At 41.0% G+C, this 13,911-nt stretch overlaps 1 protein-coding gene across 6 annotated transcripts in view; it reads left to right on the top strand.

Moving 5' to 3' along the window:
* dnah1 (dynein, axonemal, heavy chain 1) overlaps positions 1–13,911 on the top strand; it is a 510,234-nt gene that overhangs the window by 52,807 nt on the left and 443,516 nt on the right. For all 6 annotated transcript variants that reach the window (XM_078209369.1, XM_078209371.1, XM_078209370.1 and 3 more), the window contains 2 exons: positions 1,543–1,795; positions 7,725–7,882. In XM_078209369.1, the coding sequence (XP_078065495.1) occupies positions 1,543–1,795; positions 7,725–7,882 (411 nt within the window). The remainder of the gene's footprint in view (positions 1–1,542; positions 1,796–7,724; positions 7,883–13,911) is intronic.

Below are 13,911 nucleotides of genomic sequence, written 5' to 3'. Positions count from 1 at the left end.
TCTTTTAACTGATTAACCATGCTATAATAAATTGAGTGAGTGTCATGATTAATGCTCTGAATTATAAAGTTTAAAAAGTTTATTTATTAGTCACAAGTAAGGCTTACATTAACACTGCAATGAAGTTACTGTGAAATTCCCCTAGTGGCCACAGTCTGGCGCCTGTTCAGGTCAATGCACCTAACCAGCACGTCTTTCAGACTGTGGAAGGAAATCGGAGCATCCGGAGGAAACCCAGTATCCACTTGCACCATTGTTCCATTGTTGTTGCCTTCTACATGACTGGCACCAGTCTGGTTTACTTTCTGCAAAATCTCTGTCCTGAGTAAGGCCAATGCAACGACCCTAAAGAAAGAGGAGGACATGGAACATATGACAATAATAGACAACAAAAGACCCACTGATCCAATCAACCTTTCCACACAACTGCAGTGCTTTGTGCGTCACTGTGTAAGAACTCCCTACCCCACCCAAAGCCCTGTAATCTCCTGAGAGAGAGGGGCAAAATACAGATTAAAAACTAGGACCAATTAAGGAGGAAAAAATTGAAAATTCCTTCTGACCACATTAGGCAATCAAACCACACCCAAGAGATTACTCTGGCCCTGATTAATGTCATCTGTTATCTGCCTCTTATTTGAGTTGAATTCTTTAACATCTAGAAACTGGTCTAATTCTCACCTGAACGAATTCAAGACATAATTGTTCATCACATAATATGGTCGAGGATGAGAGGCAAGATGCATATTTGGGAGACAAATAAATATGTAAGGGGAATTTTAATAAATGGTTGGGTTTGAGTTGCATGAGAGGTTAAAGAATTAATAAGGTGAATCCTGAACCCCATCTACCTGTAACCTACCCATTTCCAGTGTTACTGGTGACAGTACAAGGGTGGGTGACCAAACCACTTCCAAGGGGTGGATTAGCAGCTTAAATATTATAACGAGTATGCATACCTCATCTTTATTCACCATCTTAAATTTAACTTTGACTGGCTGGGTTTTCCAGGCCTCAGCAAACCTATCAGCTAAAGATAAGTGTTCACCAGCTGAATCTAGTGTACCTGCTTCACTAAGTCAATTAAATACTTTTGAAGTGTACTCATAGTTGTAACGTCGAGAACATGCCAGCCAATTTGAGCACAACAAGTAATGAAATCAATAACCAGAGAATCTGGTTTTTAGTGACAATAGCTGAGGGCTCAATGTCGAACAAAACACCATTGAGAATTTCCCTGCTCTTCTTCAAGTTAGTACACTGGAATCTTTAGCTTCTGTCAAAGAAAACAGATAAGGCCTAAGTTTAACATTTCATTTGAAAGGCAACAACAGTGCAACACTCCTGCAGTCAGCCTAGATATTGGGCTGAGACTTGAACCAACTATCTTTTCACTTAGAAATAACAGTGCTGCCACATCCTGACCCACAACTGACACCTGATCAGAGAACCTTACATGCAGTCTCTGCAATTGGTGGTAGTTAGAGTCTTCTTTACCTATTCTTCTTTACATATTGATGACTATGATCGATTTCTGTGCAGGTGAAAGATTAGAATTGCCCAATCAGTTCTGGATACCACGGGTCCTATTGATGTTTTGCGCAGAGGATCCTGTTGTTTTTTCAAAACGAGTGGCACAAGCTCACTTTCTGCGTCAGAAGACAGAGGCACTGCTGCTCTACAATCTATATATCGATTGCATGCCAGTTGATAAGCTTAGATTTCTGGATGACAAAAGTTTTAAAAGGATGAAGAAATGGGCTTTTAGCACGCCTGGATTTCGGGATAAATCTGCGTAAGTATTTCATTTTATCAGCCAATGTCCTCCAAGAACTGTTTTGAGACTACTCAAACTCAGTCCACATTGATCTTTAAAGTCTGTGTGGAAGGAAAATTTTCATCCTCTTGGTCAGGGATATTTGAATAGATGCTCAAAGTTGCATCACTCAGTTGGTTAAGGCGATATTTCCCCATGTTTCCAGTTCCCAAAACTTTAATAATAATAGTGATCTAAAATAAAAGCCACTGTAAAACAGACATTCCAAACTAACCTTTCAAACAAACTATCCAATATTCTATACAAAAGTCAGCTAATTACCCCTGGTCATCCCCTTAATGCTTGTCTTCTGTGTTTGTTTGTTTGGCTTTGAGCTAATCAATGTTACCCCAGTGGCTGCAGCATAGCTCATGAGAGATTGTTTCATTTGTGGAGATTGTAGGTGGTCTTGTAGGATGACCTTGAGCAGCTCTAGCCCGAGAAGACCCCCAGCTTTTGACTGCTGAGAGGCAGACAGGCATAGCAAAGGCACTGGTAGAGTGGCAGTGGTGGAAGAACAAATGCTTCACCCTGAGATGGCACCAGGTTCATGCTCCACAGATCTACTGTCACTCCTTGGGGGCAGCGATTCAGCAATCCTACTTGGCTTTTGGAGGACAGCTTGCAGGGCTGCTATGACATCATGGAAGACTTGTATCTGCATCCATGGTAACAGCAATCTAAAACCTGGATGACAGCAAGCTGAGCTTTCATGACTTCTGTGAGAGATCGACAGCAGGTAGTTTGTGGTCCTTGCTTGTGCTGCAGTGGAAACTGAGACATTGGCCATCAGATGCCGCATCATGATTGTATCCACAAGTGCTCTTGTGGAGTTTACCACCATTTCCACCATGGAAAAGCTGGATCGTAAACTCTGTGCAAAAACTTGTACTTAGTTTTGCCAGACTTTTCTATGTTTCTTGACAGTGACCACAAGCATTCTGGCAAGCCTTTCAATTTATCAAACATTTCTGTGTGTATACTCATCAGCCTTTTCCTATATACAGTGTCATTGAAGTCCTCATTTGATACTTCTACAGCAGAACCTCCACACAGTCCTTGTAGAGATGAAATTCTATCTTTGCACTGAAGACATCTTTCATTGTTTTGAATGGCACTATGATCATGCTAGATGGGATAGATTCTGAACAGATCGAACAACTCAGAACTAGGTATCCATGAGGCATTGTGAAAGTCAATAATAGCAATAGCACAATTCTATTCCAAAATTATCTGTAATTTCTTTTACTCTTTAATACCACCAGGCCAGGGGACCATGGAGGAGCGCAGAGAGAATGCCGGGAGCAGCATTAGATGAATGTAAAATTAACGTGCCATCCTAGCTTGTGATGTACAGTATTGTCACCCCAGCCCCTTTTTGGAATAATCCCAGATCAGGAGTAGCTCTCAGATGATTCTCTTCACTTTCAGGGAGAGAAAGACAGATCCCAAAGATGCTGAAATAGGCTTGAAGGACTGATCCATCTCTCTTCAAAAGAAAGAAGCTAACTTATATTATTACCATTCTCTGCAGACTGCAGATGGAGACATAGTGGTAATGTGACTAGACTAGTAACTCAGGCTGGGGACATAGGTTCAAATCTCATTTGCATTAAATTGAATTTAAATTCAATGAATACAATCTGTATTTAATGCTAGCTTCTGTAATGGTGACCATGAAACTATCATCAATTGTCATATAAATCATCTGGTTCACTAATGCGTTTTAGGGAAGGATATCTGCCTTCCTTACTCTGGCCTACATGTAACTTCAAACTCTTAGACGCCATCTGAAATAACCTAGATAGCTATAGTTAGCAGTTCGAGGGCAAATAGAGATGGACAACAAATGCTGGGTTTGCCAGCGATGCCCAGTAAATTGAAGCCAGATTATAATTTTCTGGATATGGTTAGGGTTTGGGCTGCTCCTCAGTAATACATTCCCCCTCTAAAGGGACCAGAGGGCTATTAAGTTAACAATACTATGTGAGACAATATAAATTCTAAAATACAAAGAAGTTTATTAAAGAACAGAACATACAATTCAAATTCAAGTGAAAACAGTCAATCGCAACATTAAGGAAGTTCTAGGAAAAGGAGAGATGGTACAATCTTATTTTGAGTAGCAAAAATTCAATCTTAAATTTCAATTCCAAAATATTTTAAATAGGATATCCATCAAATATTAAAGTAAGATTAAGCAAAATCCCTGAGTGAGAAGAGCCACTTAAGTGAAATGAGTGAATCTCACTAGCCAATGTATGTTCTTAATACTTATGGTGTAACTTTAGCTGCATAATTACATTATTAGTATCGATGTGGTCTCTTAATTGTAATTAGGTTCTTATTATTTTATATTCCAAATTTGGTTTTCATCACTGTTAACTTCTTAACAATACATGGGCATATATAATACTTGCCTTTATTAGCCGAGGCATAGAATATAAGAGCTGGGAGGTTATGATGGAGCTGTATAAAATGCTCGTTAGGCCACAGCTAGAGTACTGTATGCAGTTCTGTTTTTCATATTATAGGAAGGATGTGATTGCATTAGAAAGGATGCAGAGGAGCTCCACCTGGATGTTGAAGTGGCTGGAGCATTTCAGCTTTGAAGAGAGGCTGGTTAGGTTGGGGTTGGTTCTCTTTGGAGCAGAGAAGACTGAGGGGGGACCTGATTGAAGTGTACAAAATTATGAAGGACATATAGATAATAGATAGGAAGAAACTTTTTCCCTTAGTTAAGGGGTCAATAATTAAGGGGCATAGCTTTAAGATAAGGAGCAGGAGATTTAGAGGGGATTTGAGGAAGCACGTCACCCAGAGAGTGGTGAGAATCTGGAACTCATTGCCTGGAAGGATGGTACAGGCAGGAACCCTCACAGCATTTAGATGAACACTTGAAATTCCATAACATATGAGGCTATGGACCAAATGCTGGAAAATGAGATGATAATAGATAGGTGCTTGAACAGACATAATGGGCCGAACGACCTCTGTGCTGTAAAACTCTACGGCTATGACAACTCTTTCCTATTCTAAGAAGATTTTATAACTGTTAGATTTCACATAAAGTCTAGCTGTTATTGTTTCTAGGGAAGCCATGCTTGCCAAAACTCGTAGTTAATTTCCATTGGTCAGAAGTCTGTGTTCTAAATTTCTAAATAAGAAGACCACGAGTGTGGTCTTGTTATCAATTACTGCATTTTGTTATCCTGACATTAGAAAGAAGATATGCTTGTGCGCAATTTCTTGTGTGTTTCTTATTGCTGTAAAAGACATGTCAAAATGTATTGTTAGACATTTTTTTAATTCATTTGTGGGATATGGCCGGCCAGCATTTATTGCCCATCCCTAGTTGCCCTTGGAGGGCAGTTGAGAATCAACCAGATTGCTGTGGCTCTGGAGTCACATGTAGGCCAGACCAGGTAAGAAAGGCAGATTTCCTTCCCTAAAGAACATTAGTGAACCAGATGGGTTTTCTGACAATCGACAATGGTTCCATGGTCATCAATAGATTCTTATTTCCAGATATTTTTATTGAATTCAAATTCCACTATCTGCTGTGGTGGGATTCGAACCTGGGTCCCCAGAATATTAGCTGAGTTTCTGGATTAATAGTCTAGTGACTAGGCCATCGCCACCCCCATGATATTGTGAACTGCTTTTGTCTTTTAAAAAATCAACCCTTTTAAATCCTTTAATGTCTTATTTTTTGGAAAATAGCTTATTTTGTCCTTATTACCCTTCATTATGAATGTCCTTTATGTGAATTCCTTCACAAGTGAAGCTACAATGGAACTACATGCATGCTAAACAACAGAAGCAGCGGACTATAGACAGAACAAAATGATCCCACAACCAATGGATCAGGTTAAAACTTTGCAGTCTGCTGCATCTAGTTCTCTCTGTGTCTGCGTGGTTGCTCCAGGTGCTCCGGTTTCCTCTCACATCCCAAAGATGTGCAGGTTAGGTGAATTGGTCATGCTAAATTGCCCCTTAGTGTCAGGGGGATTAGCAGGGCAAATGCACGGGGTTACAGGGATAGGACTTGGGTGGGATTGTTGTTGGTGCAGGGTCGATGGGCCAAATGGCCTCCTTCTGCAATGTCGGGATTCTATGATTCTATGATAGTCGTTAATCGTGGTTAACAATTAAATAACACAGTTTCACAGATGGCAGTCTTTAAGCAATTTAATTCACTCCACATGATATCAAGAAATGGCAATGTGCACTGGACATAGCAAAGGCTATAGGTCCTGACAATATCTCACTATCGCCCTGGAGGAGCTGCGAACTGAATACGGTGCAATCATCACAAACATTTCCATTTTTGATCTGATGATGGAGGGAAGGTCCTTATGAAGGACTGAAATTGATAGGGCTGAGGACCTCCTGGGGCTGAGATTATTTTTTCCAACAACTATAACCATCTTCCTTTATACCAGATTTGACTCTAGCAAATGGAGGTCTTACTCCCTATTTCACATTGACGTCAATCTTTGAAGCCTCATCCTCCTTCATTAGTTATTTATTGTTAACCACCATTTACGACTATCATAGAATCCCGACAGTGCAGAAGGAGGCCATTTGGCCCATCGAGTGTGCATCGACAACAATCCCGCCCAAGCCCTACCCCTATAACTGACGCTAAGGGGCAATTTAGCATGACCAATCCACCTAGGAACCCTTGATGCCACACTTGGTCAAATACTGCCTTGATGTCAAGGGCAATCACTGCCCCCTCACTTTTGAAACCCAACTCTTTTGCCCATGATTAGACCACTGTTGTAATGAGGTTTGGAATAAATGTTGTACTTTATTATTTTCTCTTATGTGATTCTATGCTACTCACCTCAACTACTCCAGGCAGCAGATACCATGCTCAAATGCAGCAAATTCCACACTCACTATGTTTCTCCTGAATTCTTTATTGGATCCAGTAGTGACTAAATGATATTTATGAGTTTTGCATTTCTCCAAGTAGAAACATTTTTTTTATTTCTACCCTACAAGACACGTTCCTAATTTTCAAGAAATCTATGTGGTCATCCCTCTTTTCTACAGAAGAGAGCCTTGGCCTGTTCAAACTTTCCCTGTAGATATTCATTGAGATGAATAACCAATTAATCTTTTTTTTTCCATTATCCGACAAAGTATCTGAAAGAAAAACATCTCCAATGATCACTTAATATTACACTGGAATGCAAATGAGATTATATTCTAACATTTGATGTAGGGGTTGAATTAATCACCTGCTATCTCAGAGCTAAGAGTGTTACCGTAATGATTCCTGTTCACTTGGGGAAAATGAGAATTATTACAATTGCTTACTGAACCAAGGTGACACTTAAATAATAATCACTTGGTGTTATTCTTCAGAGGTGATGGTGACATGAAATGGACCATGAATTATTTTGTTCCTGATACTCCCCAACAGAAGATCATACTTCAGTACATTTATTCATTTTCATCATGGGGCATGTCTGGCAAGGCCAGAATTTATTGCCTATCCCTAATTGCCCTGAGCAGGTGATGCTGAGCCACGACTAATGGGTTTGATAGACCAGTTCAATGTGCAGTTAAGAGTCAACCTTGTTGGGGTGCATCAGGAAATCTATCTCTAAAATACGTCAGTGAACCAGTTGTCTTTTTATGTCAATCTGATTGCTTGACTGTTATTTTTGCTGATACTAACTTCTTCATTTCTTTTTTTGTTGAGAAAATGAATTTAAATTCTGAACCTGCCAAATGAGATTTGAACTCTCAAGTTCAGGCCTTTGGTGTATTCATCAAATGACATAACCACTATGCAATCATAGGAAAAACGTGTGTGACTACAGTGAGGTGATACAGGAAAACAAAATCCTGTTTGTTTAATGCTTTGATTATTGATTTTCTATCTTTGTAGGTTGCCAAACTATTTTAAAAGGATTGAACAGGAGGTTCATCTGGAGTATAATCGCACAATGAATAAAATTACTTTTGATCACATGGTATTGTCTGACCCCAAAACATTTTCTTACGTCACTCTTCCAGATAAAATGGAAGAAAAAGTTCCAAGCAAAGGTAAACTGTATCTTTTCTCTATTAATGCATTGCATGTTTATTTTATTCCAGTTTTAACTTAATTGAAACATTTATAGTACAGAAGGAGGTCTACTGAGTCCATGCAAATGTTATGTTCGCCTTCATTGCAAGTGGAATTCAGTACAGGAACAAGGATGTCTTACTGCAGATGTACAGTGCCTTGATGAGATCACACCTGGGGGGCGATTCTCATGGGCAGCTAGCCCCTCACAGGAATCTCGAAGGCCTATTGAATTAAGCGTAAGGCAATTCTTGTCAGGCGTTAAACCCATTTCGGGTCTCCTTGCCTGCTTTGCCGGTCCAGCTGATCCAATCAGATACCTGACCAGAGCAGGTGGGAACTTGATGAATAATTACTCATTTCAATCTTATCGGTCTGGAAGCCCAGTTCAGCACCCTCCTGCGATGCACCCTCCCCACGCCCCAGCAGCTATGCCTTTTGATAGCTAGATCTTTATTTCTGGAATATTCTCCCTACACCTCTTCACTTCTCTACCTCACTTTTCTCCTTTAAGACTCTCATTTAAACCTACCTTTTTCACCAGGTTTTTGTCGTTTGGCCTACTATCTGCTTATATGACTTTGTGTCATACTTTTTTAAATAATATTCCTGTGAAGCACCTTGGAATGTTTCATTATGTTAAAGGCACTATATAAATTAAGTTGCTGTGTTGGACTTCATTTGCTCAGATCAAAATGCCGTTTTGTTGCCTATCTAAGGTGTTGAGTGAGGCCTTCTGACTTCTCCTGCTTCCCCAGCTTTAAAAGCTAGCACTAAAGCCCATTCCAAGTTTTTTGAATAGGCCAGGAGGTTTGGCGTAAATTTCTGGGGCACTTCGCTCAGTAACTTTTCCATCCCCATATCGTAGGTAGCCCTTGTTTCCTCCTGCCACTTTACCTTTTAACTTGGTTAGCAAGATTACAAAGCTTGATCTGAATCTCAAAAGGGCACTGGCCTGTTGTATGGTTTGAATATATTGACGAATAAAATAATGAACTTCCTGTATAGTGTAATGTTTTGTTCCTTTTCATTTTCCCCCCCGTTGGAATAAAAGAATGGGGATTTATTTTAAAAGTGGCTCACTTTGGCTGCAGCATTATTCAAATTGATGATGGTAACCATACCTACTGGAAGTGTGAATTCTGTTGGAGTGTAAAATTGCTGTAGACATACAATGATACTGGACTTGTGGTATTGGGTCCTTTTGCAAAGCTGTTGCAATTGCTCCCCTCCCATTGTCCATTCCCTTGCTTGGGACTTGGGTTGGGATGGAGAAGATAGTTTAGATAGAGGTAGGAAATCGCTGCAGAGTTCAAAATCCTGCCCTGTTTTACTCCTCAGGGAGAGGGGCTAGATTATTGAGTTGGACTGAGAGCAAGGGTTCCCCTCCAGGGCCCATAGAAGGTAAAACCCCACTCTTACTGCAAGTGGTGCTAGCCCAGCACCAAATGAGCAAAATGTAAGCCTTTTCACAGCCCCTCAGGATCTGTGAAAGAACTAATTACTGTCAGAGGGACTCAGAGATGGATTCATTATAATAGTGGACTGACTTATTTTTGATCTGTTCACTTGTATTTTCAATTACCTCTCTCGAATGTGCTTTGCTTTCATCTAGTCCGTCTGGGCAAATATTAGCTCCCACCATTTGGGGTAGATCTTGATCTTTTGGAAAGTGAGCGAGTCATCACCCCATTTTGGACCCCTCCCGAATTGTTCTTTCCTGCTTTCCATTATTCCAAGGAAGTCTAATCTCACATCAGAAAATTGGGTGAATATTTGAAGTAAAAACAAAGTGCTGTAAACACTCAGCAGGTCAGGCAACAGTATGGGAAAGAAAGAATTTCAGGCCAATTGTCTAATATCAGAAATGTCTACTTGAGTCTAAGACTCATCATTATCCATGTGGGTCTACTCTACACCCATAGTGGAAAATCTAGACTAACAAGTTCCCATCAAAGAGTTCAGAAACTCGCGGTGCTTATGAATCAGATTTGTTCTGCAGTACTTCCTATACTTGGTCTTGTTATATTGATCTGTTTGCATCAACAAATCTCTATTTACTGTCTTATTGGCACATTAAGACAACTATACATGCATAAGATAATGTGTTTTTCAGAGACAATTCCAGATTGTCATCAATTTATATTCATACACATGAACATATGAATGAGGTGCATGAGTAGGCCACTTGGTCCCTCAGACCTGTTCTGCCATTCAATAGATTAAGATTGACCTGATTTTAACCAAAACTTCAAATTCCTGCCTACCCCAATATTCTTTCATCCTGATTTGATTTGATTTATTATTGTCACACGTATTAGTATACAGTGAAAAGTTTTGTTTCCTGCACGCTATACAGTCAAAGCATACTGTTCATAGAGAAGGAAGGGAGAGAGTGTAGAATGTAGTGTTGCAGGCATAGTAAGGGTATAGAGAAAGATCAACTAAGTGCGAGGTAAGTCCATCAAAAGTTCGGAAAGAAGTAGGAAAGTAGCTATTCTTGAGTTGGTTTATATGTGACCTCAGACTTTTGTATCTTTTTCCCAATGGAAGAAGGTGGAAAAGAGCATGTCCGGGGTACGTGGGGTCCTTAATTATGCTGGCAGCGAGAAATGTAGACAGAGTCAGTGGATGGGAGGGTAGTTTGCATGATGGATTGGGCTACATTCACGACCTTTTGTAGTTTTGTTTGCAGTCTTAGGCAGAGCAGGGGCCATACCAAGCTATGATACAACCAGAAAGAATGCTTTCTATGGTGCATCTGTAAATGTTGGTAAGAGTTGTAGCTGACATGCCAAACTTCCTTAGTCTTCTGAGAAAATAGAGGCGTTGGTGGGCTTTCTTAACTATAGTGTTGGCATGGGGGGACCAGGTCAGGTTGTTGGTGATCTGGACACCTAAAAACTTGAAGCTCTCGACCCTTTCTATTTCGCCCCCCATTCTTGTAGATACGGGCATGTTCTCCACCACGCTTCCTGAAATCGATGACAATCTCCTTCATTTTGTTGACATTGAGGGAGAGATTATTGTTGCTGCACCAGTTCACCAGATTCTCTATCTCATTCCTGTACTCTGTCTCGTCATTGTTTGGGATCTGTCCTACTACAGTGGTATCATCAGCAAACTTGCGTATTAGGTAGACAACGTTAGCTACCTGATACACTGCAGGAAAGGATGTCCCGAGGCATGGTACATTGAAGAAACCATGCAGACGCTACGACAACGGATGAATGAACACCGCTCGACAATCACCAGGCAAGACTGTTCTCTTTCTGTTGGGGAGCACTTCAGCGGTCACGGGCATTTGGCTTCTGATCTTCGCGTAAGCGTTCTCCAAGGCGGCCTTCACGACACACGACAGCGCAGAGTCGCTGAGCAGAAACTGATAGCCAAGTTCCGCACACATGAGGATGGCCTCAACTGGGATCTTGGGTTCATGTCACATTATCTGTAACCCCCACAGCTTGCCTGGACTTGCAGAATCTCACTGGCTGTCCTGTCTGGAGACAATACACATCTCTTTAACCTGTGCTTAATGCTCTCTCCACTCACATTGTTTGTATCTTTAAGACTTGATTATCTGTAAAGACTGCATTCCAATCATTATTCTGTAAATTGAGTTTATGTCTCTGGATGCCCTGTTTGTGAGCATTCCTCCACTCCACCTGACGAAGGGGCAGCGCTCCGAAAGCAAGTGGCATTTGCTACCAAATAAACTTGTTGGACTTTAACCTGGTGTTGTTAAACTTCTTACTGTGTTTACCCCAGTCTAATGCCGGTATCTTCACATAATTTCTTCAATAGGTCAGGGTCGCCTGACTTGAACGCCTCAGACCTAGTCTTCAGCAAGCAGTGGATGTCCCTGTTCATCCATGGTTTCCAGTTGGGAAACACACGAATTTACTTCTTTGGCACACAGTCTTCTACACACTTACTAATGAAGTCAGTTACTGTAGTGGCGTACTCGTTCATGCTTTTTGCAGAGTTTTTAAATACTGCCAGTCCACTGATTCTAAGCAGTCCTTCTGCCTATCCCCGATAATCTTTCACTCCTTACTTTTCAAAAATCTATCTACATTTACCTTGAAGATATTCAAAGACACTGCCTCAACCACCTTTTGAGGGAGACGATTCCAAAATCTCAAAGCCTTCTGAAAGAACGTATTTTCTCCTAATCTTTATCCTAAATGGGCGATCCTTTACTTTGAAACAGTGACCCTGAGTTCTAGATTATCCCACAATAGGAAACATCTTTTCCACCTTCACCCTGTCACGTCTCCTCATGATTGGGATTCTGCTGCAGCAAATGGAGATTTGGCTGAGCATTAAATTCTCCATTCTCACTGGCAACAGTAGCGGAGGGTACAAGACAGGAGAACAATGGCCTCTGTTTCCTATTACTAGCCAATCTTCTATCCATGCCAATATGTGACCATCTACTCCATGAGTTTTTATTTTCTGCAATAAACCTTGATGAAGCACCTTATCAAATGCCTCCTGAAAATCTTAAGTACAGTTCACAGCAGTTCTCCTGTATCCACAGTACCTCTTACTTCTTCAAAGAGCTCCAATAAATTGGTTAAACAAAATTCCCCTTTCACAAAACCATGTTGATTCTGCTTGATTACCTTGAATTTACCTAAGTGCCCTGTTTTCGGGTCATTAATAATAGCTTCTAACATTTTCAGTACTCAATATTCTCTAATGCTTAATATATAACTTATTTATTTTATAATTTTATCTCTAATAAAACAGCTTTCAAACTAAAGTTTTCAAGTTCTCGACAGCAGTCATTCTCTGCCATATAGAGAACACTTAAAGGGTGGAACTTTTTGGTTATTCTCACCACAGTACCTGGTCCCACCAACAGCAAACCCCCGCCACAGGTTTCCCGGGGCAGAGGTACATAGAATGGGAAACCCCATTGACAACAGCAGGAACAAAAGATCCTGCTGCCGGCTAATGGAGAATCACCTCTGCCGCCACGAAACACACTGCAGGGGGCTTGAAAATCCTGCCCAAAATGTTTTATTGGTAGGCAATAGTGAGAGGCAAATTTTTTCCTCAGCTGGGAAACAAATTTGCCCCCAGCTCTTCACCCTTGGTGATCCTCCAATCAAAGATTCTGGCTGGGATTCTCCAGCCCCTCCCATCAGCAGTATCTTCTGGTGACATCCCCGCAGCTGGTTCCCCAGTGGCGTGGCCAGTGAGCAACGCAAATTACCACTGACTTTGGTGAAACCGGAAGATTCCACCAGATGCAAACCACCTCCACCGCTGGAAAACACACTGCAGGAGGGCAGAAAATCCCGGTCCCTGTCTCTGGAGAAGCAACAAGATCAGGAAAGACAGAATCTGTGATTGAAGGTGCCACTTCTCACAGATTCTGTCTCTCCGACGTATGAAAGGTGACTTTCCTTTCACCTCAGTGCTTGACGTTTCCAGGGCTTTTTGTGGTCTTGCAAAGGGGCATCTGTCTGCTATCCCATGAATTTTGAATCCTGCTCCCTGCTTTTGTAGTCTCTATCTATGAACTCCAAGATTCCAAATGCTTTGTAATCAGTCTCTCAATCTATCCTAGTTATTTTTCATTGTTCTTTTTATAGAAGGTGTATCATGTACTGTGTGAAGGAGCCTGGCTGCAGATTTGTTTTCAATCAGTATTCTGCATTCAGCTGTTAGGAGACTTATCAGAGCAGCTGAGGATTGTAGATTCTCGAGTTCTGATTCTAATTTATGGTGGGCAAGGTATCAGATGGCTGGAAAACCTTGTAGATTTAGCATGAGGCAAGGGATGTTTTAAATTCTAGGCCTCGTCTAACTGCGGTATCATTGTCTCTTGTGCAATGTGGATACAAATGACATCGGTGCCAGTAGATGTGTACTGGATACAGTAGCGTAAAGGGTTAACATCAACAGCACCAGATCCTGATATAATGACTGATGTAACTATGATGTAATCTCAAGGAGTTGGTTTGCAGGTGCAGCAGGTAATTAAGAAGGCAAA

The sequence above is a fragment of the Mustelus asterias genome, chromosome 3 (genome assembly GCF_964213995.1).
Source record: "Mustelus asterias chromosome 3, sMusAst1.hap1.1, whole genome shotgun sequence".
NCBI classification, from domain to species: Eukaryota; Metazoa; Chordata; class Chondrichthyes; order Carcharhiniformes; family Triakidae; genus Mustelus; species Mustelus asterias.
This window is presented reverse-complemented; position numbering and strand designations above follow the sequence as displayed.